This window comes from Annulohypoxylon maeteangense (assembly GCF_022496945.1).
Source record: "Annulohypoxylon maeteangense strain CBS 123835 unplaced genomic scaffold GGS22scaffold_37, whole genome shotgun sequence".
NCBI lineage: Eukaryota > Fungi > Ascomycota > Sordariomycetes > Xylariales > Hypoxylaceae > Annulohypoxylon > Annulohypoxylon maeteangense.
Window position 1 is genome coordinate 1 of NW_025953284.1, and position 26,294 is coordinate 26,294.

General features: G+C 43.1%; 6 protein-coding genes across 6 annotated transcripts; 3 read left to right on the forward strand and 3 right to left on the reverse strand.

Annotated features, from left to right (window-relative positions):
* Nucleotides 1-3,204: 3,204 nt before the first annotated feature.
* GGS22DRAFT_182749 (putative GMC oxidoreductase) lies at nucleotides 3,205-5,164 on the reverse strand (the record flags this gene model as incomplete). Its single annotated transcript, XM_047964004.1, has 3 exons — nucleotides 3,205-3,386; nucleotides 3,460-4,882; nucleotides 4,955-5,164. The coding sequence occupies 3 exons, from the start codon at nucleotides 5,162-5,164 to the stop codon at nucleotides 3,205-3,207; spliced, it is 1,815 nt and encodes a 604-aa protein (XP_047813680.1).
* Nucleotides 5,165-6,468: 1,304 nt separating this feature from the next.
* GGS22DRAFT_182750 (uncharacterized protein) lies at nucleotides 6,469-8,999 on the forward strand (the record flags this gene model as incomplete). Its single annotated transcript, XM_047964005.1, has 8 exons — nucleotides 6,469-6,497; nucleotides 6,715-7,169; nucleotides 7,264-7,536; nucleotides 7,601-7,629; nucleotides 7,687-7,909; nucleotides 7,971-8,416; nucleotides 8,508-8,819; nucleotides 8,907-8,999. 8 exons carry the CDS (start codon nucleotides 6,469-6,471, stop codon nucleotides 8,997-8,999), a joined length of 1,860 nt encoding a protein of 619 aa, XP_047813681.1.
* A 2,453-nt stretch (nucleotides 9,000-11,452) lies between these two features.
* On the forward strand, nucleotides 11,453-14,157 carry GGS22DRAFT_182751 (Mechanosensitive ion channel-domain-containing protein; the record flags this gene model as incomplete). Its single annotated transcript, XM_047964006.1, has 2 exons — nucleotides 11,453-12,869; nucleotides 12,926-14,157. The coding sequence occupies 2 exons, from the start codon at nucleotides 11,453-11,455 to the stop codon at nucleotides 14,155-14,157; spliced, it is 2,649 nt and encodes an 882-aa protein (XP_047813682.1).
* A 554-nt stretch (nucleotides 14,158-14,711) lies between these two features.
* Nucleotides 14,712-16,674, reverse strand: GGS22DRAFT_193831 (S-adenosyl-L-methionine-dependent methyltransferase; the record flags this gene model as incomplete). Its single annotated transcript, XM_047965423.1, has 3 exons — nucleotides 14,712-15,796; nucleotides 15,859-16,263; nucleotides 16,410-16,674. The coding sequence occupies 3 exons, from the start codon at nucleotides 16,672-16,674 to the stop codon at nucleotides 14,712-14,714; spliced, it is 1,755 nt and encodes a 584-aa protein (XP_047813683.1).
* A 578-nt stretch (nucleotides 16,675-17,252) lies between these two features.
* On the reverse strand, nucleotides 17,253-17,878 carry GGS22DRAFT_176555 (uncharacterized protein; the record flags this gene model as incomplete). Its single annotated transcript, XM_047963421.1, has 4 exons — nucleotides 17,857-17,878; nucleotides 17,637-17,807; nucleotides 17,470-17,580; nucleotides 17,253-17,401 (listed from the first exon to the last, which is right to left on the reverse strand). Coding segments are annotated over exons 1-4 (395 nt in total), but the record flags the coding sequence as incomplete, so codon positions are not given.
* Nucleotides 17,879-21,020: 3,142 nt separating this feature from the next.
* On the forward strand, nucleotides 21,021-24,884 carry GGS22DRAFT_176560 (exoribonuclease Dhp1). Its single transcript, XM_047963422.1, has 4 exons — nucleotides 21,021-21,121; nucleotides 21,193-21,803; nucleotides 21,863-23,912; nucleotides 23,974-24,884. Exons 2-4 carry the CDS (start codon nucleotides 21,494-21,496, stop codon nucleotides 24,605-24,607), a joined length of 2,994 nt encoding a protein of 997 aa, XP_047813685.1. The 5' UTR covers nucleotides 21,021-21,121; nucleotides 21,193-21,493; the 3' UTR covers nucleotides 24,608-24,884.
* Nucleotides 24,885-26,294: the final 1,410 nt, after the last annotated feature.

Below are 26,294 nucleotides of genomic sequence, written 5' to 3' on the forward strand. Positions count from 1 at the left end.
ATAAATAAATAAATAAATAAATAAATAAATAAATAAATAAATAAATAAATAAATAAATAAATAAATAAATAAATAAATAAATAAATAAATACGTATATATATATATATAAATAAATAAATAAATAAATAAATAAATTATATAATTAAAAAATTAAAAAATAAAAAAATATAAAAATAAAGAAAAAAAATGTAAAAATGAAAAAATAAAAAAATTAATAAAGGAAAATAAGTAAATAAATAAATAAAAAGTAAGAAATAAAAAAAAAATAACGAAAACGGTAAATATTTTATTATATATTTTATTAAATTAATATTAAAATGGGTATTTATTTATAAAATATCGTTAAAATAAAAGTAAAAAAATTAAATATAAAATTTTAAATAAATCGAATAAATTAAATTAATTAAATTAATTAAATTAATCGAATTAATTAATTAAATTAAATAAATTAATTAAATTAATTAAATAAATTAAATAAATTAAATAAATCGAATAAATTAAATAAGTTAAATAAGTTAAATAAATTAAATAAATTAAATAAATTAAATAAATATATATTAAAATAAATAAATTAAATTAATTAATTTAATTTAATTAATTATAAATTAAAGAATAATTTTTTATTATTTATTAATTTTATTATAATTAAAAGAATAATTTTTATAATATTTTAATAAAAATAAAGTTATTTAAAAAGTAATTTAAAATAATTATAATTTAAAAAATATTTTTTTTTTATTTATTAATTTAATTTTAATTTAAAAAATATTTTTATTATTATTTAATAAAATAATTACGATTCATTATTATAATTTAATAAAAAAAAATGATTTTTTTAATAATTTAAGAAAAATAAAATTATTTTAAAAATATTATACGGTGGAAAAATAATTTTAAAGGATAAATTATTCCATTAATATACTTTTTTATTAAATTTATATAAAAAAGTATTTACGGTAAATTAAAATATTTTATTTATAAAAATATTTTTATTAAAAAAATAATTTTTAAAAACCTTTTTTTCCCATTACGATATTTAATTATTTTTATAAGGAAATTTTTCGTTATATATTTTTAATTATTAATTTTTTTAATAATTTTTAATTTTATTTAATTTAAAAAAATAATTTAACCGTTTATTTATCGAAATTTATATAAATAATCGTTATAATTTACCGGGTAAAAATTATAATAATTAACGCATTAAAATAATTATTCGTAAATATTTTATATTATTAATTTATATTTATTTAAACGTTCGTTATAATTTTTATAAAAAAGTTTTTTATTATAATATTTTATTATGTAATATTTTTAATATTTTAAGTTATAACGGGTAATATAAGTTTATTTTTTAATTTTTTTAAAGAAATTATTAATAAAAAAAAGTTTAAAACGTTTAATTTTTTCTTTAAAAATTATAACTTAAATAATTTCGTTAATAATAAAATTTATTTTATTTTTCGAAATATATACGTTAATTAAAATAAAGTTTATTTAAATTTTCATTTTTTTCGTAATTATTTTTTTAATAATATTTATAAAGTTTTTAATAATAAAATTTATAATATTAATAAATATTTTAAATATTATATATATTAATTATTTTTTAAATATTTTTATTATTATAACGTGTAAAATATTTTTTATTATAGTTTTTTTTTTTTTTTAAAAGTAAGTTTTTAATATTTAAGTTTATTATTCGTATAATTTATTTTATATTTATAAATTAAATATTTTTAATAATTTTTACCGGAAGTTTTAAAATTTTCGTTAAAATTATTTTAATAACGTATAAAAATAATTAAGTTTTTAATTAATTTTTAAAAAATCGAATTAATATATAAGTATTTAATTTTTAAATTAAAAAAATTTTCGCGTTTTTTAAAATTATTAAAACTTTATTAAAAATTATTAAAAACGTTATTATTAAAGTTTTTATAATTAATTTATAAAGTATTTTAATATTTTATTTAATTATATTTACGTATAATATTAAATCGATCGAATAAAATTCGGGTTTTATTATTTTTATTTTAATTTAAATATTTATAAATTTTAATAATATTATAAAATTTTTTTTAAAATTTACGTAAATTAAAACATTTAAATATTATTTTAAAGTTTTTACGTATTCGTAAGCGATTTTTCGATAACCGGTTTAATTATTTTTTTTAAAAAAACGTATAAAATTATTAAAAGTAATTATAAATTTCGTAATAATTTTTTTTTATATTTTAATTTTTTTTTAATTTTAACGTATTATTTATTAATAATATTTTATAATAAAAACTTAATATCGTTTATAACGGGTTTTTTTTTAATTATTATAATTAATTTTAAAAAAAATATAACGTTAAATAATTTAATTTTTTTACGTTAATATAAATTAATTATAAAAAATATATTAAATATTAATAATATCGTATATTAAAAATTAATTACCACGATAAAACGTAACGGTATAAAAAGTTTTAATATAAATAAATAAAAATTATCGTTTATTCGTTTTTTTAATGTTTTATTATTTTAACGTTATTTTTAATACGTATTAATATTTATAATAATATATTCGTTAAATTATTAATAATAATTTATATATAAATAATAAATATAAAAAAAAAATATAAATAATAATATATAATAATTATAAAATTTAATATATATATATTAAATTATAATATAATAAAAATAAATTAATATATAAAATATTTTTTTTTAATTAAGTTTTAAATATACTTAATAAAAAATAAACTTTAAAACGGTAAATAATATTTTATTATTACATTAATAAAAGTAAAGTTCGTTTTTTTAAACTAAAAGTTTTACGAATTAACGTATAATAACGGTGTACCTCGTATTATTTATAATAACATTTATCTTCGTGCTAAGCGCCCTAAACTGATAGCGCCCAGCCCCTAAAATATAGAAGAAGAATCACTATAAGGTCCAGGCCTTACATGAACCTTAGGTACCTACCTAGGGTAGGTATACAGCATTGGTAGACTGAGTATTGACTGACTTGCACACTGTCTTGGAGATAGATTGGATTCTTCTCGAATTGCCTATAGTACCTACACCACGGGTTTACAATCTCCGAAGCGGGTCATATAACATGTTCGCCAACCTGATGTTTAGACCAGATTCTTGATCAAAAATCCAATTCGACACCTCCAAATGATAGGTTAACGGCCAGAACCGGCTCATGTCAAACTCCATGTTTCCTTAATTAGGTCAGCTGCCCTCTCGGCAAATGCGTACACAGTAGACTGTAGATTGGCAGTGCTGATTAGGGGGATTGCGCTCGAATCTACGATACGGAGGTTCCGGGTACCGTAGACTTTGAGCGTGCTATCTACGACCCCGTTCATATTTTTCGGTAACACTTTGACGCAACGGGTTAGCGGATACCAATCATCAAGGGAACAGCATAATTAACGATTAGGTCAGACACATACTTGCACAACTACCTCCTAGGTGCCACATGGACGCCGCACTCTTCTGGATCCACTTTCTTGCCGTTCCCAGATCGGTGAGGGTTGAAGACGGATCCTGGTGGGTGATGGGGTGTTTAATTAAATCAGTTAGAGGGTGCGAGCGTGCAATGGTTTCAATGTAGAGCATATGCTCAGCGTATAAATCCAGGTCGAGCGGATTCGATAGATAATTAGGGTTGACGATGGGAGCAGCCGAAGTATCTTTAGAACTGATATGGACACTACCACGAGAGAGCGGCTGAGAAAGCATGGCGCCAAGAGTTAAAGTCCGACTATTTCCTTCAATTGGGCCACCCCATGGTCCAAGGAACGAGAGATACGTGCCGGAAGCCTGCTTGGGGTCAAGAAGGGTTGCCTTCGCCACTTGATAGTACGCCCGAGCTCTGACCTGGTCAGGTTCCTTTCCTGAAGCAGGACAATTGTCGAAAAGCAATTTGGTTAGCCGCTCTCGGCCTTCACTGGAGAGATGTTCCATTATAGGGAGATAGGCGTATGTATATACTCCCATCGAACTAAGCAGACCAGTCCGACGCTCCGCGAAGTCCTTTGCGGCTTGTTCACGTACGGATGGGTCTGAGATGAGAGGATCGAGCGTTTCCAGTTCATCTACCGCCAAATAACTGATTGTGTCAATCAAATGATCATAAAGGTTCTCTCCGACTCCTGGAAGGTTAATGATAGGGTCTATGCCGTGCTTTTCCAAGACATTCGCATTCCCGATCCCAGAGAGCTCTAATATCTTAGGTGATTGAAGGGCACCTGCGGCAATAATGACCTCCTTGTTACAGGTAGCTTGCCGGTACTCGCCGTTGTATCTATAGAGAACCCCAGTAGCTGCAGCGGGCTTCTCGCTGTCATGGCTTTCGCTATCGAGAAGGATTTTCTCGGCAGTAGAATTTGTGAGAACAACTAAGTTCTTTCTCGTTTTATTTGGATGGTAATATGCCGAAGCGGCGTTGGTTCTCTCTTTTGTGACTGGGTCGACGGTCGCAAGGCAAGAAAAGCTTCCCAAAGATCCATTAATAAAGGGATCCTGTGCATTATAGTAGCCATTGGCTCGAAACGTGTCTGCCCAGGCCTTCCTGATGGGGTGAAATGGGTTTCCGGGGAACGAGGTTGGAAGAGGACCATGTGTACTACTATGATCTGACCATCCATCAATACCGAGCGTCTCTGTCAAGGAGCTATCGACTGGAGGAGAAGTATAAGCTTTAGCGTAATACGGACGAAGAGTCTCCCAACTCCAACCGCTATTTCCGAGGGACGATCCCCAATGATCAATCACAGATGGGTTGCATGGGACGAACACCTGGGCATTGATGGAGCTGGAGCCTCCAAGGACCTTGCCTTGGCTAACCCCGATAGATCTTCCGTTGAGGAGTGTCTTCGATAAATTTCAGTAAAGAGTACCACGACGAATAGTGTTATGATATGCAGAAGACTGATATATACATACCTGTGCCTCAGTCTTGAAACCCCAGTCTGCCTCAGTTCCCTGTAGCGATGTCCAGGAAGCTGGAGTCTTGATTCGATGATCCGAGCTGAGGTCCGAACCGGCCTCTAAGACGAGAACGCGCTGACTTGGTTCCTCAGAGAGACGAGTTGCAACTACCAGACCAGCCGTACCACCTCCTATAACGATAAAGTCATATGTATTTGAGGGCATATTGGTGAGTGATAAATGACAGCGGCAGCCGACAATGCAGAATCGATCTCTAAAAAGACAAAAATAAAAAGAGAAAACAAAAATAAAATTTAAACCCAAGCACATCCTATAAATAGGGATTACATTATGCCTACCTACCTACCTAGTTACGTATAAATCTTTGATACTGAGCGAAGGGCCAAGCAAGCACTACATGCAGTTGGTCTTTGTGAATCTTGGCTTACCCCCAAAGAGGGGATAGGGGCTAAAGCTTAGATAGGTTCCCATCAAATGACAATCAAGACGAGGTTATTTTCAAGATAATTTGCTGGTAGTTCTTGAAAATTTGGTATGCCCCCAGTCTGCCAATGTTGGCATCGACTGACAGCACAATAATAGGGGTTATCCACCTGTGCCTGTGCCGTACGTGCCCCATGTCTGAACTGTCATCGTTACTATAAAATTCATCCACCCTGTGTTAAATCTACCAATTGGGTAAATTTCCATCTACTCCATACATTGATTTGTTTTTAATGGCCGATGATACAAGTTCTTCGATACAAAGGTGGTGTTTGGTTAGCAATACGTTGTAGAGCTACTAGGTTATATTGTTGTCAATCACATCATATCTGGAACCATTACTGGTCTACTTAGTCACATGCACACCTTTTGGGCTGAACAACTAATCTAAACAGTGGTTAGGTACTTTTAACATGATATTGACTCTTATAGTATCGTTAAAGGTTATGATATATGGAGCTATCGAGAGTTGCCTAGTTAAGTATTTAGCCACTGGATTAAATTACCTACATAGTAGGTACAATGGTATCAACCATTAGACTCGAAAATTTACGTCAAATTTACAATGATATTCCTACAGACAGGCAGGTGTCTTTGTAAACATCCATTTCCTTCATACTTACATGTACTTGTAGTAACCACGCGGGATGGTCTTGCAAATTGAACTGAACTCTATAACTGTGTCAGTGTTCACTTAAGGGATATGAATGCTGAGATGTTTAGACTAGTGTTTCATAATGTAGAGGACAGGCCATCTAGTATTGTGCTTTCCAATGTTAGTTAGACAATAGTTCTTAGGTACATCATTGAACGATTCGTAAAAACTAATATCAACAGACTGCTCTTCATTGTTGTCATTTAAATTTTAATTTACCCAGGTATTCATCTTCTTACATCTTTAACATCCCTATAACCTCGTGTCTCATACTCTAATTCCAATTACACTCTACCTATATTTTTACAATACAAATAACAGATTATACATCGTGGTATGTAATGACATTACCCCTAAACTTACCTTCAACATGTCAGAGGAAGCCGAATCAACACCGCCGTAAGCATCATACGGAACCATGCCTATAATGGCATATTTCCTGCTAATGAGTTGTGTAGCCGCAAATCTTCGGCGTACCGTTATGATTGCTCCACAGAAAAAGGTCGTCGCGATACGAAGACACGAGTCAATCTTAACAATAATCCGAGTGCCAAGTCTGAATATCCTTCTTCTAGTACCTACTGTTATCATAAACTGACCGACTCGGCGGTACCAGAATTACGAACCCCTTGGCCGGTATCCCTCGTGAAAGTCTCCTGGACCAGGCAACTAGATTTTCCGAATGGCACGGTTTAGATGAATACGTCCCGCTCATGCGCAAAGGCGCACTTGTTGCCCAGAGTCCCACCGCTTTTGAGGATATCCAGGGGTCAGAAGCACTTGATAAAGAAGAACTAGTTGCTCTGAGAAACGAAGTAGAGCACAAGTGGAGGGTCCCTCGGCTTCTTTACTTGACAATCATCACTTGCTCCATTGGGGCAGCTGTTCAAGGATGGGATCAAGAGGGTAGCAACGGGGCTAACTTATCATTCCCGGCCCAATTTGGTATTGGAGGAGAGACTGACCATGATGTCTTCTTGGTAGGCCTCATCAACTCGGCTCCTTACATCGGATCAGCTCTTATCGGATGCTGGCTTTCAGATCCATTGAATTGTTACTTTGGCCGACGAGGTGCGTGAATCTTCTATCATCTTTCGTCCTCTCCTCTGTCCCCCCTCTCGGTAGTATCTCATTCTAGAGAGGTGGACGACTTAATCCGTGATAGGAACTATCTTCATTTCCGCGATATTCTGCTTGCTCACCCCTATCGGCGGAGCTTTAACCCAGAACTGGCAACAGCTCTTGGTTACTAGAATACTACTCGGCGTCGGTATGGGCATCAAAGCCTCGACCGTACCCATCTTCGCCGCCGAGAACAGCCCGGCGTCTATCCGCGGCGCTCTGGTAATGTCCTGGCAATTATGGACGGCATTTGGTATCCTCCTCGGGTGCTCTGCCAATATAGCGGTTGGCCAAGTTGGTAGAATTTCCTGGAGACGTATGTGCCATCCCATATCGACTAGTTCTAACTTTGCATGGTTAATGAGCCCACCCTACAATAGTCCAGGTTGGTTCGGCCTTCATTCCAGCGGTTCCTCTTATACTTCTCATCTTATTTTGCCCGGAGTCGCCGAGATAGTATATCAAGAAAGGACGATATCGAGATGCGATGGAGTCGCTTTTGAGACTCCGCAACAACCCCATACAAGCTGCTCGTGATCTTTACGCCATCCAAGCCCAAGTGGAGATTGAAGATGAAGCCATTGGTGATTCTACATACGCCAAACGACTCATTCAGCTCTTCACGATCCCTCGTGTCAGGAGAGCAACACTGGCGTCTTTCGTAGTCATGGTGGGTCAACAGATGTGCGGTAAGCTAGCTTGGGCGGATATGAATTGAGAAGGGCGTGTGAGTTAACAGATTTGCGATAGGCATCAATCTCATAGCATTATACTCTTCTACTGTGTTCAAAGAAGCGGGAACTTCCGACTTCAATGCGCTCCTTGCGTCGTGGGGATTTGGCCTGGTCAACTTCGTCTTTGCGTGGCCAGCTATTTGGACTATCGACACATTCGGCCGTCGTTCGCTGCTCCTGTTTACCTTTCCCAACATGGCTTGGTCCTTACTAGCTGCCGGTCTTTGCACGCTGATCCCCAAGGGCGACGGGGCTCGCGTGGGTCTGGTAGCGCTATTCGTCTACATCTTCGCCATATTTTATTCGCCCGGCGAGGGTCCCGTGCCCTATACGTATAGTGCTGAAGTCTTTCCACTCTCGCACCGCGAGGTTGGGATGTCGTGGGCTGTAGCGACTTGCCTCTTCTGGGCTGCTGTACTGTCAATCACATTCCCAAAAATCCTTGCAGCGACAGGCGTTCTTGTAAGTCTAATGCAAAGTCTCCCCCAGAAGCTGAAAAATTACTATATGCACAAGCATAGAGATAGCGCTCTAACATTGGGCGCTTGTTCAGGGTGCATTCTGCCTCTACGCGGGATTCAACGTCACGGCATTCGTCATGATCTTCCTGTGGATGCCGGAGACGAAGCAGCGCACTCTCGAAGAGCTTGATTACATATTTGCCGTACCTACAAGCGTATTCATCAAGTACAACTCCACTAAGGTAGTGCCATGGTGGTTTAGGCGCTACGTCCTACGAAAGGCTGGCGCTGCCCTCGAACCGCTTTATCATTTCGACGGACCTGACAGTGACGAGACTGTTTCTGGCTCGCCGAGTATTGTAGTGGAAGATTATTCAGCGGACGCCACTGATACGGGGGCTACAGTTGATTCTAAGGAATACGTCATAACGCCGGAAGCGCAAGTTAGTGCTATAACAACCGGGGCCGACGCCATCACTGTTTTTTCTCAGGCCGAGAGAGAAGCTGCCGCTATCCGTCGTTCTTCTTGGCATGGTATCGGTACTCATAAACACCCCGCCTCCGAAGATAAAGATCTCATTTAATGTTTCGATGGTATTCCGAGCACGTTCAAGACCTAAGGCTCTCATGTTATACTCCTTTAGAATGCTCTCAGTGAGGAGTTTTGTCATTAACAATTACTAGGTACTTACTAAATAATTCCCGAGTGTCTTGTTAGAATGACCTTAGTACGGGGCCTACTAGGTAAACTAGAGGCTATCACGATGTGAAAACCGGCTCGTGTGATAAACTTTTGAACCCGAGAAATTCGTGGACCGGCGCTATCGTTATAGCTAAAGCTAACGATCTAGGATTAGTCTCGTCGCTAAAACAGACTCGGGCGAGACGATGTGATGACGATCAGCAAATGTGGCTTGCCCCGGCGCGTTTTGGAATTCGGGCTGACGGCACTTGTCAGCCTTTGAAGTGTATAAGTGGATTCCTCTTTATAATGATTTTCATAACGAACTGCCTTTTTATTATCTTCTCCGCGCACAAGAACACGCCAGATTGTCGAGTATGCGAGTAAAGCTTGATTCTGTTATGCATTATACCGATAGTGGTTCATGGCGACATTGATCGACCAGCCAGCCCAGCCCAATCCAAGCCATTCTTGCTATTCAACTGGATGACTGGAGCTGAGATCTGCATCATCACCGCCCTTCTAAGTTGATAATTTTGCGACTCATCGCAATTAAGAACCAATATTATTTCCTTCCGAGGCTGCGATGTAGAGAGACAGATTACGTTTACATTATGAGAGCATTTATAGTGCGTTTTTCATAATATGTTTTTAGTAATATGTACTTGGTAAGTTCATAAATTGCCAATCACATGCATGTTGTATCGTGAACTGATCTGCCCAAGGGAATCTCAAGAACGGGACGGAATGGTAACCAAGATCTCGAGTACTCGGCCGTGGAGAAAAAAAAAAAAGCCAAAAAAAACGGGAAAAAAGCCCTAGGACAATAAGTTGTCCGATATTTTCGTCATGTTTGTCGACATTTGAGCTGAGCCTTCTTAATTTCTTATCTAGTAGCTGCAGCCTACAAAATGCTAAGTTGCTAACAAAGAGCAAACGGATGAATCTATTTTCTGAAACAATGACAATGACGCGGTTGGAAAGCTAGCCTATTATTAGCCGATTTAACAAACGAACCCCGGAGAGTTCAATGCTTAATCCCCCTTGATAATACGAAAAGAGTGTTACTTAATGGAGACTAACCTGATATTTTCATTGACTTAACCGGAATAGCGGCAATCTCTACCAGAATTTTCTTCTCTTTCGCATACGAAATCCCCTGACTCAGTCACTCCAGTTAGATCTATACTAGGGGTTAATACTTCATAGCGATTGGCCAACCACAAAGAACCTCTCGGAATTGGCATTCAATTCTGCTGAAACGTCTAGATCGCCACCCCTGAATAACGTCAACGGCGCGTCTCATTGTACTACTTAATATGTAGGAACTTATTTAAGGATTCCTAGAGTGGAAGGTAGATATTATGCTATTATTCTATCTGGTTTGAATAGATTCGAGTAGACGAAATGATTGCATAGGATTGATAGGACAAACTGAAACGATGAAAATATATTGTTAACATTTCATGTGATCAAGGTGATGAGATATGACGAGATAGGGGTTTAGATGTCTGGGGAGATATCTTGAAATTTACCCAGCAGGCAGGTGCAGCCAGGTACAGCCCTCGGGGATAATAGTCTGGCAGCCACCTTAGCTCTTTCCATACTGGTTGAACGCGGCATGATACATGGATCCTGTCCCCAATTTGTCTCCAGTTCTTTTTAGATCGATTTTAATGTGGACCCCTTGAAAGAGAAAAAAAACCATGGCGGACCTTCCAACGCGTCAATCCTCCACATCTTGGAGTCTGCTTGTGCTAAATCTTGTACTACATAGTACATGCTTAGACCCCTGCATGTAGTGTAGTATGTATCATCCTACCTCGATTCACGATCTTTCTCTTCTTTTTTTTCTATCTCCTCCCACCTCCCTCTTTTTTTCGGGTCATCGTCTTTGAAGATTCCTTGGTCCCTACAAGCATACCATATGCTTTGGATCTATTCTCCTTTATTAGTCAGTTGACCATCAGTCTTTCGTTTTGTCTAACCTCTATTCTCTCCCACAAATCCATTACTCCGTATCCTAAACGCCTACCGTTAACTCCCACCTTTTTTCTCTCTCCCTGTCGGTCTTTTTTTAAACGGCACCGCCTTCGTTACCCTTCCAATCGATCGCCTGGTGCCATCCCAAGGGAAGAAAATCTTGTGGTATATATTTCATTCACTTGTATATCCAGATTTCCCCATTTTAAGAAAACAGAAGGGAAAAAAAAGAGAACCATTCAAGCCGCATTGTCGGGTCACATCTGGGCGGCTGGATTACGTTAGTCACTACTGCACCTACATATCTCCCCCACCGTAATGTCGATCCGTTCTCCTAAGGGGTTTGTGCAACTGGGTACTTCAAGACCTGATATGGACAACGACATCCCCTTAACTCAAGTCCGGAGCAATGCCAGCTCAACCGGCGCTAGAAAACCTAACCAAGGCACTGCTACTGGCTTCAGCATGGAATCGAAGAACGCCGAAGAAAATGAGAAGCATGGCTTCTTCCATCGTGGTCGAAGACAAGCTAAGAAGAACAGTCCTTCTGCGGAGAACGACAACCTAACTTCCGATGAGGCATCTCTCAATGCTATGGGAAAGCTCTACAACAAGATCATCCACGCCTCTGTCGTCACTAGATACCTCGTGTATATCGTCCCAGTTGCACTTCTTCTTGCTGTTCCTCTGATCGTCATCCCAGCGACGGGAAATAGGGATAGAATCCTCGTTGGTCATGGCCCGCGACAGAACGCCGACAGCGAGCCCGTTGCGGTCTACGCTCCTGGGCCTCAGCTTTTCTACCTCTTTCTCTGGATCGAACTCGCATGGTTGAGCTTATGGGTTGGCAAGGTTGTTGCTCACCTTCTACCACCTATCTTCATGTTTTTCACCGGCGTTGTCAGTGCTGGAACCCGCAAATATGCCATTGTCATCCGCGCTCTTGAGATTCCCCTCTCACTCTTTTTTTGGGCCATGGCCACCTTCTTTATATTCACAGGCCTTATCAACGTGAATTTCAACGATGTTAGCTGGGTTATTGCGATTAGAAGGATACTGGGTGCCTTCTTCGCTTCTTCGGCTGTCTTCCTCATCGAAAAAACCATCATTCAGCTTATTAGCGTAACGTACCATCAGCGGTCCTTTGCCAATCGCATCAAGGATTCGAAACGAGAAGTTTTCCTGCTGGGGCTGATGTACGACGCTTCTCGACAGTTATTTCCCATGTACTGCCCCGAATTTATCGAGGAGGATGAGCTTATCAACGATAGTATCGAGATCATGCTCGCCGGCGGGAAGAAAGGCAGAAGAAATAGGAAGGGCGGAGCAGTCACGCCCATGAAATTGATCGGGGGTGTGGGACGCATCGGCGACAAAGTTACGTCTGTATTTGGAAACCTGGCTTCTGAGATCACTGGTAAGCAGGTCTTCAACCCGAACTCGGCTCACTCGATCGTCGTGGAAGCCCTCGAAAAAGCTAGAACCTCAGAGGCTCTCGCGAAACGTATCTGGATGTCATTCGTCGTGGAAGGCAACGAGGCTCTATTTGTGGATGACATTATTGAGGTTCTCGGTCCTGGACACCGTGACGAAGCCGAGGAATGCTTTGCTGCCATTGATGCTGATTCGAACGGCGATATCAGCCTTGACGAGATGATCAGGAAGGTGGTTGAGACTGGAAAAGAAAGGAAGGCTATAGGAAATAGCATGAAGGATATTAGCCAGGCTTTGGCTGTGTTCGACCAGGTCCTTCTCTTCATTGTCCTTCTGATCGTCATTTTCATCTTCCGTAAGTGCTTATCAGCAACTTCATCTCATCGCTTAATTGCTTACATATTTCTGCAGTCGCATTCTTCCAGAGTTCGTTTATTACCACACTCGCAACGGCCGGTACGGCCTTGCTCTCTTTGTCTTTCGTTTTCGCCGTCACCACTCAAGAATTTTTGGGTTCCTGCATCTTCCTATTCGTCAAGCACCCTTACGACGTGGGAGACAGAGTCGACATTGCAGGCTCAGAGAAAGAGCAGTTGGTTGTTGAGAAGATTTCCCTGCTTTACACTGTCTTCAACCGTATCGACAAGATGCAGGTCGTCCAGGTGCCCAATATCGTCCTGAACAATCTCTGGATCGAGAACGTGACCCGAAGTAAAGCCATGAAGGAGGTTATCGATGTCAATGTTTCGTATGATACCTCTTTTGAAGACATTGAGCTTCTGCGGATTGAAATGGAGAAATTTGTACGCGCACCGGAGAACGCGCGAGACTTCCAGCCGGACCTTGTCATCGGAGTGGCAGGCGTTGGCGACCTTGACAAGCTTCAGCTGAAAATTGCTATCAAGCACAAGTCGAATTGGCATAATGAGGCTATCCGCGCTACTCGACGCTCCAAGTTCATGTGCGCGCTTACGCTTGCTTTGAAGCGAGTACCAATCTATGCACCTGGTGGCGGCGGCGAACCGCTAGGCGGACCCGCAAATCCGTCTTACTCTGTTACCGTAACGGACTCGGATGCTTCTGCGGCTCGAGACAATGCCAGCAAGGAAAAGGAAGGAAAGAGAATGGTACCTACATCCTCGGCGCCAGCCAGGAACCCTTCGACCTCCAATAAAACCGGTGTTCCCGAGGAACGTGAGGCGAAAGCTGCTCAGGGCTTCAATTCCCTCAATCCCGCAAAGGCGGCTGCCGATGAATGGGGCTATAATCGCGATGACTCCCCGAGGAACTCGCGCGACGAGTCGTCTATGGAACGACAGCGTTCGAATGATATAGATTCCTTGCGTCTGGACCTCCATAAGCGGGAAAGCCAGCGCAGCGGTCGTCGCAGAGCAGGCGAGACCTTGCCCCCACAACCAGTAGGCGAGCACACTCCAGGTTTCCAAGTAACGCAGCATATGGGCCCCTTCGATGAAGAGGCACAGGTCGGCGGACCGCATCCGTATAGTACCACTACCCAAGGAAACTCGCTACACCCACAGGCGTCTCTCCGAAATATCCAGTCGGCCGGATCCTCGGCTAGCGGCCGACCATCTGGTGCCCACCAGACGCGATCACCAAGTAACCCCTACCAGCAGCGATAGAGACATGGATTCTCCCTGGCTTAATGATTCATTCCTTTCCTCATGACAGCCATTTGATTTATAGATTATGGATCTTCGATTAGAGGTGTTAGAAAGAAGAAAACTCAACTCATCACCGTAAGCTAGATGCACGGTGCTACTAAGATGGTGTCGGAAGTGCTCTGGCACCATCACGAATAGATATGCTGGCATGGAATAAAGTGAGGGCCTACATGAAGTTTAGTCAAGACTTGAGTTCCAGGGTTGTTGTCAAGATGATCGGAGCATCCTACATACGCTTACCTAAGTTATAAACTGTATATTTTTATGACCAATTCTTCGCTTTTTTTATGCATTGTGATATGATTTGATCGAAGTTGGCATGGTGTATGTATGAATCTGATGTTCTAGTGTGTCTTAAAGTAACGCGTTTGTTGAAATTTTCAGTCATAAATCTAATGCTCACTTACGTTGTAAAGCCCCGAACCTTGGTAGCCACGAAGTACCTTTTCCAATAGCACACCTAACCTATCTACCTAACCCCCCCCCTTTTGTGTCCCCATCTCATCAATCGTTCATCGCAAAGTCCAAGTCTGACCCTTGTTCCCGTTCCAAGTCACCTTAATGGATAACCCTCGCGCGTGGTCCTCCGGGATGAAAAATGATACTTCGCCCTTGATCTCGGAATCCTTCTTTAGCGCCCCCTCCTCCGCGCTTGGACTAGCGGCGGCTTTCGAAGGCTTGCATAGGAGGAGCCCTTGCTTCCAGTGCGTTTCTGTGGCGTGCGGACCCGTTGAGAAAGCGACTCGGTTTTGCGGGTCGAGGGACGCCCATTCGGCTGCGGAAGCGGAGGTGGGAACGGCGACGGCAGAGTCGGGGTGCGTGGGCGAGAAGAATATGTCGAACCAGATGAGGAAGCCGTCGAGGACGTCGACGTCGCGGGTTAGGGTGAGGTTATATGGGTGTGTGAAGGATAGGTCGGCGGTTTGCGTGTGGTAGAGGTCGAGGAGCTTGAAGGCGTTGGGGGTGCCAGGGATGGTGGTGGCGTCGGTGGGGGAGGAGAAGATAGTGAGGGGTTTGGTGGCGTCTTTGGTGGCGGCGGATTGGGGGAGAGTGAGCGGCCAGGTGAGCACGCGCCCTTCGTCATAGATGCCCGCTTGCATAGCGCGCATATCAAAGCCGTACACGTCCCGCCAGAAATCTACGTTGTCTGCGACGTACTGCTGGTCTGACACTGGAGCCACCCAAATGTTCGCGTGGGATGGCACGAGTAGGCCATCGGGCTTTAGGTACCGGTCCCGGGCGTATAGGACGGACGGTAGCATGGCTTCGAAGAGGAGGCAATATCCCATCCACTCACTGACGATGATGTCAACTTCGTCGACGGGAAGGGATACCTCCTCGATTTTGCCATGGACACAGGTTATGACCGAGGAGAGCCCGTTGTGGAAGATATTCTCTTGCGCCTTGGTGATGATGGCGCTGGCGTCTACAGCGATGACTTTAGAGGCGCCGGCCTTGGCGCAAAACATACTGAGAATTCCTGTGCCGCATCCTATATCTAGAACGGTCTTTCCCGCGAAGAGCTGCTTGTTGTTGTAGATAAAATCCCGGTACGCGTCGGTGCGCACCATATCTTTGAGCATCGTCTCGTGGATTTCTTTTCGTAGGGGTTAGTTCGTCCTTGCGTGATAGATGGACGGGAAGCGGAAAGATACTTACCAGTTCCAGCATAAGAGTCCCAATAATACTGAGATTCGTCTACCTTCTTAATACCCCTGCTTGCCTTAGCCGCCGCAGCCGCGGACTCGGCTTCCGCTTGGTCGACGTCGCCCCATCGGTCGTCGAGAGTCTGCTGTACGGCGACGCGGTAACTGTCAAATTGAGCCTTGACACGCTCCAGTTCTCCTTGGAGATCGCTGTTACGTTTCAGGAGGTCGTCGACCAAGACTGCGTTGTCGCCGCCCTGCGCCGCCGTCGCACCTACCGGGGCAAGTTCCGGCAAATCGTCTAGAGCAAGGATGACGGCATCGTCATCTAGCACAGGCTTTAGATACTGCTCTTGGTCGATGGCGGACAACGTGATGTCTTCCGTTACGGGGAGACCCTCGTGCACTCGTTGGCGAACTACTCACGGGTTAGTACATGGGTGATATGTAAAAAGCATGTTGAGAATGAGTAGCATCCAATATGTTCTCATTTTAATTTAAGATGGATTGTTAAGTACAAATGGTGAATATGAAAATTAAGAAAACGGAAATAGAACGGCTTACTAAAATTAACCAGCTTAATACATCCGTAGAAATCTAGCTGTAGTCGCTGGCGGATGCCTAAGAAGTCAAAGCCGTGCTTGTCCTTGCAGTGCGCAAGCATAGATATGACATCGGGGAATACCCGATCATCGAGTAAGGAGATGACCTCTTGGGTCTCCTCTTCGTCTTCTTCGGCGTCGCTCCAACCCTCCTCATCTCTCGAGTCCGAATCGTCTGATTCGCTCGGAGGTGGATGGCGATCCGCTCTGCTTGGCGCGGAACTCATTATAAATGAATCTGTATACGTGCGTGGAGGAGATGATTTGAGGGGATCAAAACGAGAAGTGAGAAGTGAGAGGTGAGAGGTGAGAGGCGAGAGGCGAGAGGCGAGCGGAGAGGATTGAGAAGTGTTTATATGCTGGTTTTATTTATGCGTCGTATCAAGATTCAACCAATCCTGCGACAGTCTTGTATATATGTAAGCAAACTGAGCTATATTTCAAGGTTGTTCGGGTTCTTGTGTATGATCAGTTGTTTGACAAGTGCCAACTATATGTTGATATAGTTGATATAGTTGATTCCCTTTTAATATCACGAATCTCTTAAGAATTTCTTATAATTGTGGAAAAATATCGAAATATAATAGCGGCTCGGATAAATACATATCATATATCAATAATATAGTTCGCGCTACTTGTATATAACCGCTTCTTACCCATACTAGGCATTTAAGAGGTACTAAAGGTTAGATCAAATATAGACATTTTAACATTTTGTCATCGGGTTTGTCTCGACTTATGTCTTCTCATAAGTTAGACCGAGATCAACTATGAACTGGTCCTATCCGGGTCTGTCTGTATGATGATGGTTCTTTAGGTAAATAGGTACCTAGGTTAGGTTATCTAATCAACGTCGTCGTCGTCGTCGTCGTCTTCGTTTTCGTCTTCGTCATCATCGTCCTCATTTTCGTCTTCTCCATCTGATACGGTTTCGCCTAGATCAATGAGTCGTTTCTAAGGGTAATTCGTTTAGTATTTCTAAAGTTGTGTATGGCAAATCATATCATAAAATGGTGAGGTACCTTATATTTCTCAACCTTCTCTTCTATGTCACCGAAGACCATTAGAAGATCATCGAGTTCCGTTTGAGTAGCTGATTTTTGCTCTTCCTTTTCATCCAATTGTGCACGAGACTGTTGCTAAGTTAGAAGAATACCACTTTTCGTATTTGGGACGATGTTAGGATTACCTCTTCCAATTCTTCAGCCTTTTGTGATATTTGCTTATCTTTCTGTGCTAATTCCTTCTCAAGCTTTGAACATCGCTCCTCAGCTGTTTTCGTCTTTGACTGCTCAGCTGATAGCTTGACGGCATATTCTTCCTTGGCGGCATGTAATTCCTCGGCCTTCGCCTTACTTGCCTAAGTGATGTTAGCTTATGCAGCGAACAGGGTGTAGAACCAAAAACACCTTCATGATATCAACCTCGAGACGGCTAATTGTAGCGCGGAGGTCCGCCATCTCTGCTTCAGATCGTCGTTGAATACGTGCGGCCTCCGCCTCTGAAGTTTTACGGACATAATCGAGCTGCCTTTGCAATTCCGCTTGCTTGTCACGATAATCAGCATGAATAGCCTCTGCAGCTTTGACTGCTTCCTTTTTAAGACTTTCCATTTGCTTTTGATAAGTTTCATCCTTGGTCCGTTGCTCGGCCTCTATTTTTCTGCGCTTATTAGCGAGGCCATATTAGTGTAATATAGGATCTTGGGCACCTACTTAATCTCGTCATTGTGGTGCTGTTGCATAGCTTCGTTGACACTCTTTATTCGCGCCAATTCTGCGTCGGTAGATTCCTTGGTCCGACGATGATCTGCTTGTTCTTGCCCGAGTTTTCCGTTGAGCGAAGCTATATCAACGAGCGTGGCTTGTAAGGTTCGCTCCTTTTCGTCGACTTGCGCGCGTAACGAGTCCACCATTTCGCGAGATATCCCCTTTTGGATACCATTGGTTACCACCGAAATCTCCATGCCAGGGTCGCGATCAATAGCCCTTATCATACGACTATAATTGTCCTTGAAGAAATCCACGAAAGTCGCATCAAAATAAACGTCGGGCAGATTACCCGTATTGTCAAGTTTCTGTGGGATAACCTCAAAGTTTCTCATGAATGGATGACTTCGTAACTTATTAAGAGTGTCGATGTACTTTTCTCGGCCCATTCGAGACATGAGAACAGTGTGTAACGTGCTCCGAGGAATTGGTGAGTCTTTGGTAGAGAACTCATAAACAACTCCGAGGATCATTGCGCATAAGCCTTGGGCTATGGGACTACTTGAATTGTGCCGTACGGCTTCTTGCGCAAGGGCTTGGATATTGCTGCCTTCTCCTAAGAAGTCATTCACCCCATCAAGATCTTCGAAAAGCCACGCTATTAATAACATTAAATAGCCCACGGATATTCGATCATCGTCTCCTCTAGCAAGCGCACTGACGAGATGGGCGGTGATTGTTTGAATGCTCGTTACAACTTCTTCACCGCTATCGGCATCACCCTCTGTCACGGACATGGCGAGAGCTTTTGCCTCAGCATTGTCGAATATGAGATGGAAGGTGATGACGGCCGCAAACCAATGACGATATGGATCCACCGTGGTCGGTTCATTGGATGGTCGAAGTAGAGTAGTGAGTACGTTGGCCGTTTCGTCCATGCCGGATGCGTGTCCCTCGATGGCCCGTCGTAGAAAATGGAGGCGAACATCGGGGTGATTATAGAAATACGCCTTGATACACTGGCACGCAGCTAGCCGCAAGTCGAATGCTTGGGTCGTAGGCACGCTCAGTGCTAGATCTAAGAGGCCATCGATTACATAGACGGCCGGTATGCTATTGGATTTGCCTGCCTGCCCATTGGTCGGGGGGGCTGTCTCTAGGACTGAAGGAACTTGTAGTTGCGCAAAATTCTCTTGTAACTTGGGATTACCTCTGATAATATCCGCACAGGTCGTCATAGCCTACGTCACATGTAAACAAATAATGCACCATGTTTAAAATGGGGAGGAGTTCGAACCTCTGCTTTGATGGACAGCTCTGCGTCATGACTAAATGCAAGCTGCAGGGCATGGTAGAGGACGCCATGTTGCCAAAAAGCAGCCTGGTTTTGCAATGTACCGACGGCACCGGAAACAAGAAAAAGTCGAATAACCGCAAGCAGAGCGTATATATTCCTGTTACGCTGTTCCTGTGCCCAGTGGGCAACGTCTTCCTCCACTCCTTGTCCAGTTTTGTACGTACTCTCTAATAGCTTTGCAAGTTGAGGAATGTAACCCTCTTCACGGAATAGGCTCTGATTCGAGGGGTTCAAGCGTAAAAGGTTAGCGAGAAGAATTAGGCAATCCTCGACTATTCTATCGCCCTCGGATAGTGACCCTTCAGCTTCTACTATTTCAAAGACACGTCCAAACACATTCGAGAAAGCTACGAGCTTTTGAATATCGGGAGAAGAGGGAGTTAGGTAGGTGAGGAGGGTTAAAGCTTCGTTACGAACAGCCTCTCTTCGGTCGTCAAGGGCTGCAACGAGCCTGGAGATACCAAGAGGAGCGGTGAAGACGCATACTTCGGTTCTTTCGGTGCGAGCAGAGAGGATTGCGAGGAGAAGTTGCAGGGAATATAATCGAGAGTAGAAATCGTTAGTCTCGAGAAAGTCTAAGAGTAGTGTTATGTTCTCTTGTCGCTGAGTAAACTCGTCAGCTAACCAAAGAGCAATCTCTTCGGAAGCTTCAGGGCTATCCTGATTAGGACTGAAGAGCATCAAGAGTGTCTCGAGGACAACCTTGACGGTGTCGACATCTTCGCCATCTTTTGACAAGCTTCCTATTAGACTCCTTAAAGCACCTGAGGCGACTGAAGCAGGATATTCTTTGGCAAAGCTTCGTAAGCCGAGTATGGCAGCACGGCGGTCTTCAAGAAGAGTGGCAGAGCTGAGACGGCCGCTGAGGACGGTTATTGTCTCGCTGACGGACTGCTTAGCCGGAGCAGTGGTGATTGTAGAAAACATGGTTCGTGCTGCTGCTCAATCTTGATGTTGCGCATGCAGTCCATTGGCGAGTAAGACGTTACCGACTTTGGCGCATCGTATCGTAGGATATTAGAACCGTGTAGCTGTGCCTTCTGTTGTTCCTAGGTGCCTGGATAATGGTGTCGGTCGAGCATGTATGTACTGTAGAATGTAGAATATGCAGGTAATAATGTATGTATGTAGGTGGATGGGTGGATATATTTTTGGCCAGATATCGATAGCCTACTAAGACGTACCTCCTACGTACAATACGTAGGTACCTACCGTACCTATGCAAGTACCTAACATAGGCTCTCTAGTCAGCTGTTTAATGCATTTAAGTACGATATCCAGGGGGTTTTGGGGGGGTTTTAGGGGGTAGATGCAGATAGTAGAGAGATATAGCTATTAAAGACTACTATTATTATCATAAAGAGGCACTAATCCCCAGCCTTAGTAGGTTCCATGTAAAACTAGGCCAGTTAACCGCACCGATTGGTCACTGCAACCCACTGTGACCGCTGCTGCGAACTCTAAAATGCGACTGGAAAGTGGATCTTGTCAAGGTTTCCAAGGCTTCGCGACTTGAACTTTTGCCTCGCCAAATCATCTTTTTTTCAACCATCGAAACATCCTTCTTTGTCACCACTAGACCTTACATGACTACGAATTCACCATTTGGTGAGTCGCATAAGGTTGTTTGATCGGTTAGAAGTATATTAAATTAATTCTGATACATTATTATTACTAAGTCTAGTCATTAATCACGAGTCTGAAATTTACCGGTGGTGAACAACAAGTCGCCTCTTACTTAACGACATCCTCCATTTCGATCTCGCCCAGTCTGAGCTTAGAGACAACCCAGAACTTATACATCTGTTATGCCCCATGCGACCACTGCCTGTGCGACTTTCAATCCCCCCGATCCCTTCCGCTCTTTCATTATCCTCCAAAAGCCGGCACTCTATATTTAGCCCAGGTTAGGTTATCATCTAGCTTCCAACTTCCAAATATCACCATCGTTTAAGAACTGGAAATCTGAGCATAGCCAAGATGGGTATTCCCGCTGCCTTTCGTTGGCTTTCCAACAAGTACCCAAAGATCATATCCCCCGTCGTTGAGGACAGGCCGATTGAGATGGATGATGGCTCGGTTATTCCTGTTGATACCACCCGACCCAACCCGAACGGCGAGGAATTCGATAATCTCTATCTTGACATGAATGGTATCGTACATCCGTGTTCGCACCCTGAGGATAGACCCGCCCCAAAAGATGAGGAAGAGATGATGTTAGAAATCTTCAAGTATACCGACCGCGTAGTCAACATGGTTCGCCCAAGGAAGCTGCTCATGATTGCCATTGGTAGGTCCACTACCCTGTTCTGTCACTGATTATTCTTCATGCTAATATCAAGTTCACAGACGGTGTTGCCCCTCGCGCTAAGATGAACCAGCAACGATCCCGACGGTTTCGTTCTGCTCAAGAAGCTAAGGAAAAACAGGCTGGCAAGGAGGAGCTACTGAAGATGATCAAGAAACAAAATGGCGGTACATTACCACCTGAAACTCTTGAGGAAGTAACCAAGAAAGCCTTCGATTCCAACGCCATTACACCTGGTACACCCTTTATGGATATACTTGCGATGTGCTTGAGATATTGGTGTGCATATAAGCTTAACACTGATCCCGGCTGGGCAAATATGAAAGTGATCATTTCCGACGCTACAGTGCCCGGTGAGGGTGAGCATAAGATCATGAACTTTGTCCGCTCACAGAGAGCATCTCCTGACCACGATCCCAACACGAGGCACGTTATATATGGATTAGACGCCGATTTGATCATGCTAGGACTCGCCACCCATGAGCCTCATTTCCGTGTCCTTCGAGAGGATGTCTTTTTTCAGGACGGTAAGGCAAAGGGCTGCAGGCTTTGCGGACAGAAAGGTCACGATGCGCGAGATTGCCGCGGCGCCGTTAAGGAGAAAGACGGCGAATCTAGTGAGAAGGATAAGGCTTTCCCGCTGAAGCCTTTTATCTGGCTTCATGTCTCAGTGTTACGAGAATATCTAGCCGTTGAGCTCGACGTGCCTGGATTGCCATTTCGGTTTGATTTAGAACGTGCCATCGATGATTGGGTTTTTATGTGTTCCTTTGTTGGCAATGATTTCCTTCCCCATCTCCCCGCTCTTGAAATTCGCGAGAATGGTATTGATACATTGACCGCCATCTGGAGGGATAATCTACCAGCCATGGGTGGCTTCCTTACCAAGGACGGTCATGTCAATCTCGAGAGAGCTCAATATATTCTCAATGGCCTCGCGAAGAAGGAAGATGCCATTTTCAAAAGGCGAAAAGAGACTGAGGATAGAAGGGAAGCTAGCTTCAAAAGACGTAAGCTGCAAGATCAAAGGAATGGGCGTAATGGAAGAGGCGCTAATGACGCCGCCGAAAACGCCCTTCCTGCGGGCCTCCCTAAGGCTCTCACACACGACATGATTGTGAACCGAGGCGCTGCTCAAGAGGCTAATGAAGCTAACAAGAGCGCCGCGGCAGTGCTCAAGAGTCGCATTCAAGCGCTTCAATCAGGTGTCACCACTGATACTGCCGAAAAAGGCAGCGCGGAATCCCAGGAGTCGCCTTCCGCTCTTGGCAAACGTAAAGCTTCCATAATGGAAGATGCGGCAAGTACTCCTGGGAGTAGCTCAGCCGCAAGCGACGAGCCAGAAGATTCAGTTCGGCTATGGGAGGAAGGCTATGCCGATAGGTATTACGAGCAAAAATTCCACGTCGACCCGAAGGACATCGAGTTCCGACATAAAGTTGCTCGAGCTTACGTCGAAGGACTCGCCTGGGTTTTGAGGTATTACTTCCAAGGATGTCCATCATGGGAGTGGTTCTACCCCTATCATTATGCGCCATTCGCACAGGATTTTGTGGATATTGGCAAAATAGAAATCAGCTTTGAGAAGGGCAGGGTCGCGAAGCCCTTTGAGCAACTCATGAGCGTCCAGCCTGCCGCGTCCCGTCACGTGCTCCCAGAGGTTTTCCACGACCTAATGACCGACGAGGAAAGTCCAATCATCGACTTTTACCCCGAAGATTTTCAGATCGATCTTAACGGAAAGAAGATGGCTTGGCAGGGAGTGGCACTTCTCCCATTTATAGAGATGCCTCGACTTCTAGCTGCTGTCGAGGAGAAATATCCTCTCTTAAACACAGAAGATGCTGCCCGGAACAGCCCCGGCAGGGACGTTCTCCTTCTATCCGAGGCCAACCAAGATCTATACGACGACATAATTACACATTTCTATTCCAAGAAACAAGGTGATTCTATACATAAACTCGACCCACGCCTGAGTCAAGGTTTATCTGGGAAGATCGAAAAGGTTCCCGAGTATCTACCTCATGGTAGCTTGGAATATCCCTTAGAGAGGGACGCTCTACCTAATGTAGATGATGATCGATCGCTAACGTAAGCACTCCAACACATCTAACTTGATAGGTAATTTGTTCTGAAGCTAATCTACCTCTAGGGTTTATTACGAAGCATCAGGTGACACACACGGTCACAAATCTATGCTTCTAAGGGGTGCTCAGATGCCAACACCAGCACTTGACCGTAACGATATTGAGGATTTGAAGGGAAAGATGCGAAATTCTGGTCGAAGCCATGGAGGCGTACCTCTTGGACGAGGTAATTATGGCGGGGGTAGAGGTAGAGGAGGTAGGTTCAACTACGGACCGGATTCTCGACGAGATAGGTTTGATCAATCATCGTCGCACCAGAATGGTTACAACAACAACAACTCGTACTCTGCCCCTCCTCCCGTCCCTCCTCCAGGTTGGGTCCCGCCACCCCCCGGATTCCCTGGCTTCGGGAATGGATTCCCGCCCCCACCTCCTCCGGCATATCTCGGTGGCGGTGGTCGCGACGGCTATGGCAACGGGCGCGGTGGCCAACAGGGGGGTCAGCATAGAGGAAATCATGGAGGAAACTACGGAAACCAAGGATACGGAGGAGGATATCCTCCCCCGCCCCCTCAGAACGGCTACGGTAGTCAGTATGACAGGCCACCTCATGGGCGTGACAACCGCGATCGTCGATCAAATGAGGGACGCGGCGGGTATCGAGGAAATGGTGGTTATGGTCGCGGATATAGAGGATAAGGCGGGATTGTATCGTATCTGGTAGTGGTACATTTAGGCAATGAAACCTTCGACTAGAACGATCATACATCTGCAATTAAGACTGGTCGAACCATGTTTTGCTATGGTTATAATTATACTATCGAGACTTTCTAGTCTCTAGTCTTAGTGACACCAGAAGCTGACTGGTCACCTAAAGATGGATATCCTCTTGGAGATATTGGATCTTCTATTTCCCGATTCGTCTTACCTACTTGCGTAAAGATTTAATGGTGTCCATATACATTTTATAGCTGTAGCAATTTCGTCTATTCATTTTCTTAAATGACATTTTTGTCAACCAATATCCGGTCCGTGACCCAATACGAGACGTTACATAGTACGTCTGTCGTCTGAGAATTCTAGAAGTTATCTAGAACCTGTATATCGGCATTATACCGAGTATTATATGTGAGATAGCTACCTAGGTAACCTAGGAAGGTAAAAACCTGGAAGCAAACACTCAAAGAGGACAGGGAGGGTCGGGCCGTAGTGGATGTCTAGTGTGGGCAGTGTGGGTAACAATAGCTGTAAAGGAAAAATGGCGTCAAATTTAGGAATATCCAATGATGATCGATCATGATTTCCGCAAGCAAGAAGAGTCTCGGCCGTTTTAGATGCCTGAGATTCGAACGATGATAAGTGATTTGCGAAATGCTTGCGTGACTTTCGCAGGTAAAAGGCAGGGAACTTGACGAACTTCAAGGCTCTTCAAGGATTGTTAGTGGTTAAAGCCTCCGGGAATAGTATTTGACCATTGGCGGTCTACCTGGTAGGTAAGTGGTACGTACTCTATCCATATCCCCGCCGAATACATCACCGCTTCAAGCATTTCTACATGCGCTAGACCTCGTGGGCAACTAGACTTGCACTTAAACTTGCACTAAAGTGACTAAACTAGGTAGGCTCGGGTCCACCACGTTTCGGCGTTTTATGTTTTATGACTCGTAACTTCTCATCTATTGAGCTCAACGGCAACAACGGCCTCAAAAGCTACCCCCGCAGTTGGCCGCAGAGGTGCCCAGGTAACCTACCTGCCTGTGTAGGTACCTAGGTAGTAGTGAAGGGGTGAAGGGTGCAGGTTGCGGGTTACAGGTGCAGGTGTAAATAAATGCACTATGGCTACCTCAAATACATGTAATGTAGGCACATGCTAATATGTAGGTACTAGGCTGCTAGGTAGCCTACCCTTTAGGACACCACGGGTCTAGTGGATGTATCTCCAAAAGTAGGTCGGTCTTGCCTACATGGGACGGCAGCATGGTACCTAGGTAGGTGGCACCTATGGAACCTAGTATGGGATGTAGGGGATGTATACTGCCAGGTAATCCTACCCTTTGCCCTTACCCTTTTCTACTAGATCCCAGGCTGGATAGGGTACATTTTACCTATACCCCTCCCCGACAATCACCTGCAATTGTCTCCCTTTCATCTTGTTTCCCCTAAGCAAGCCAAGGTTGGAGACCACGAAGACCACTGAGACCACCTGCGCACCTCTCTCTGCATACCGACATATGGAGTCGCTGTGTCTTTCGACGCTAGCTTCGACGACTTTACTACAATCACGTAGTACGAAACACATCCATGGATATTTGATGAGAGAAAAAAAAACAATAGGCATTTGGTTAATTTTACCCAATTCGTTATCGCAGATCATATCGAACGAGCC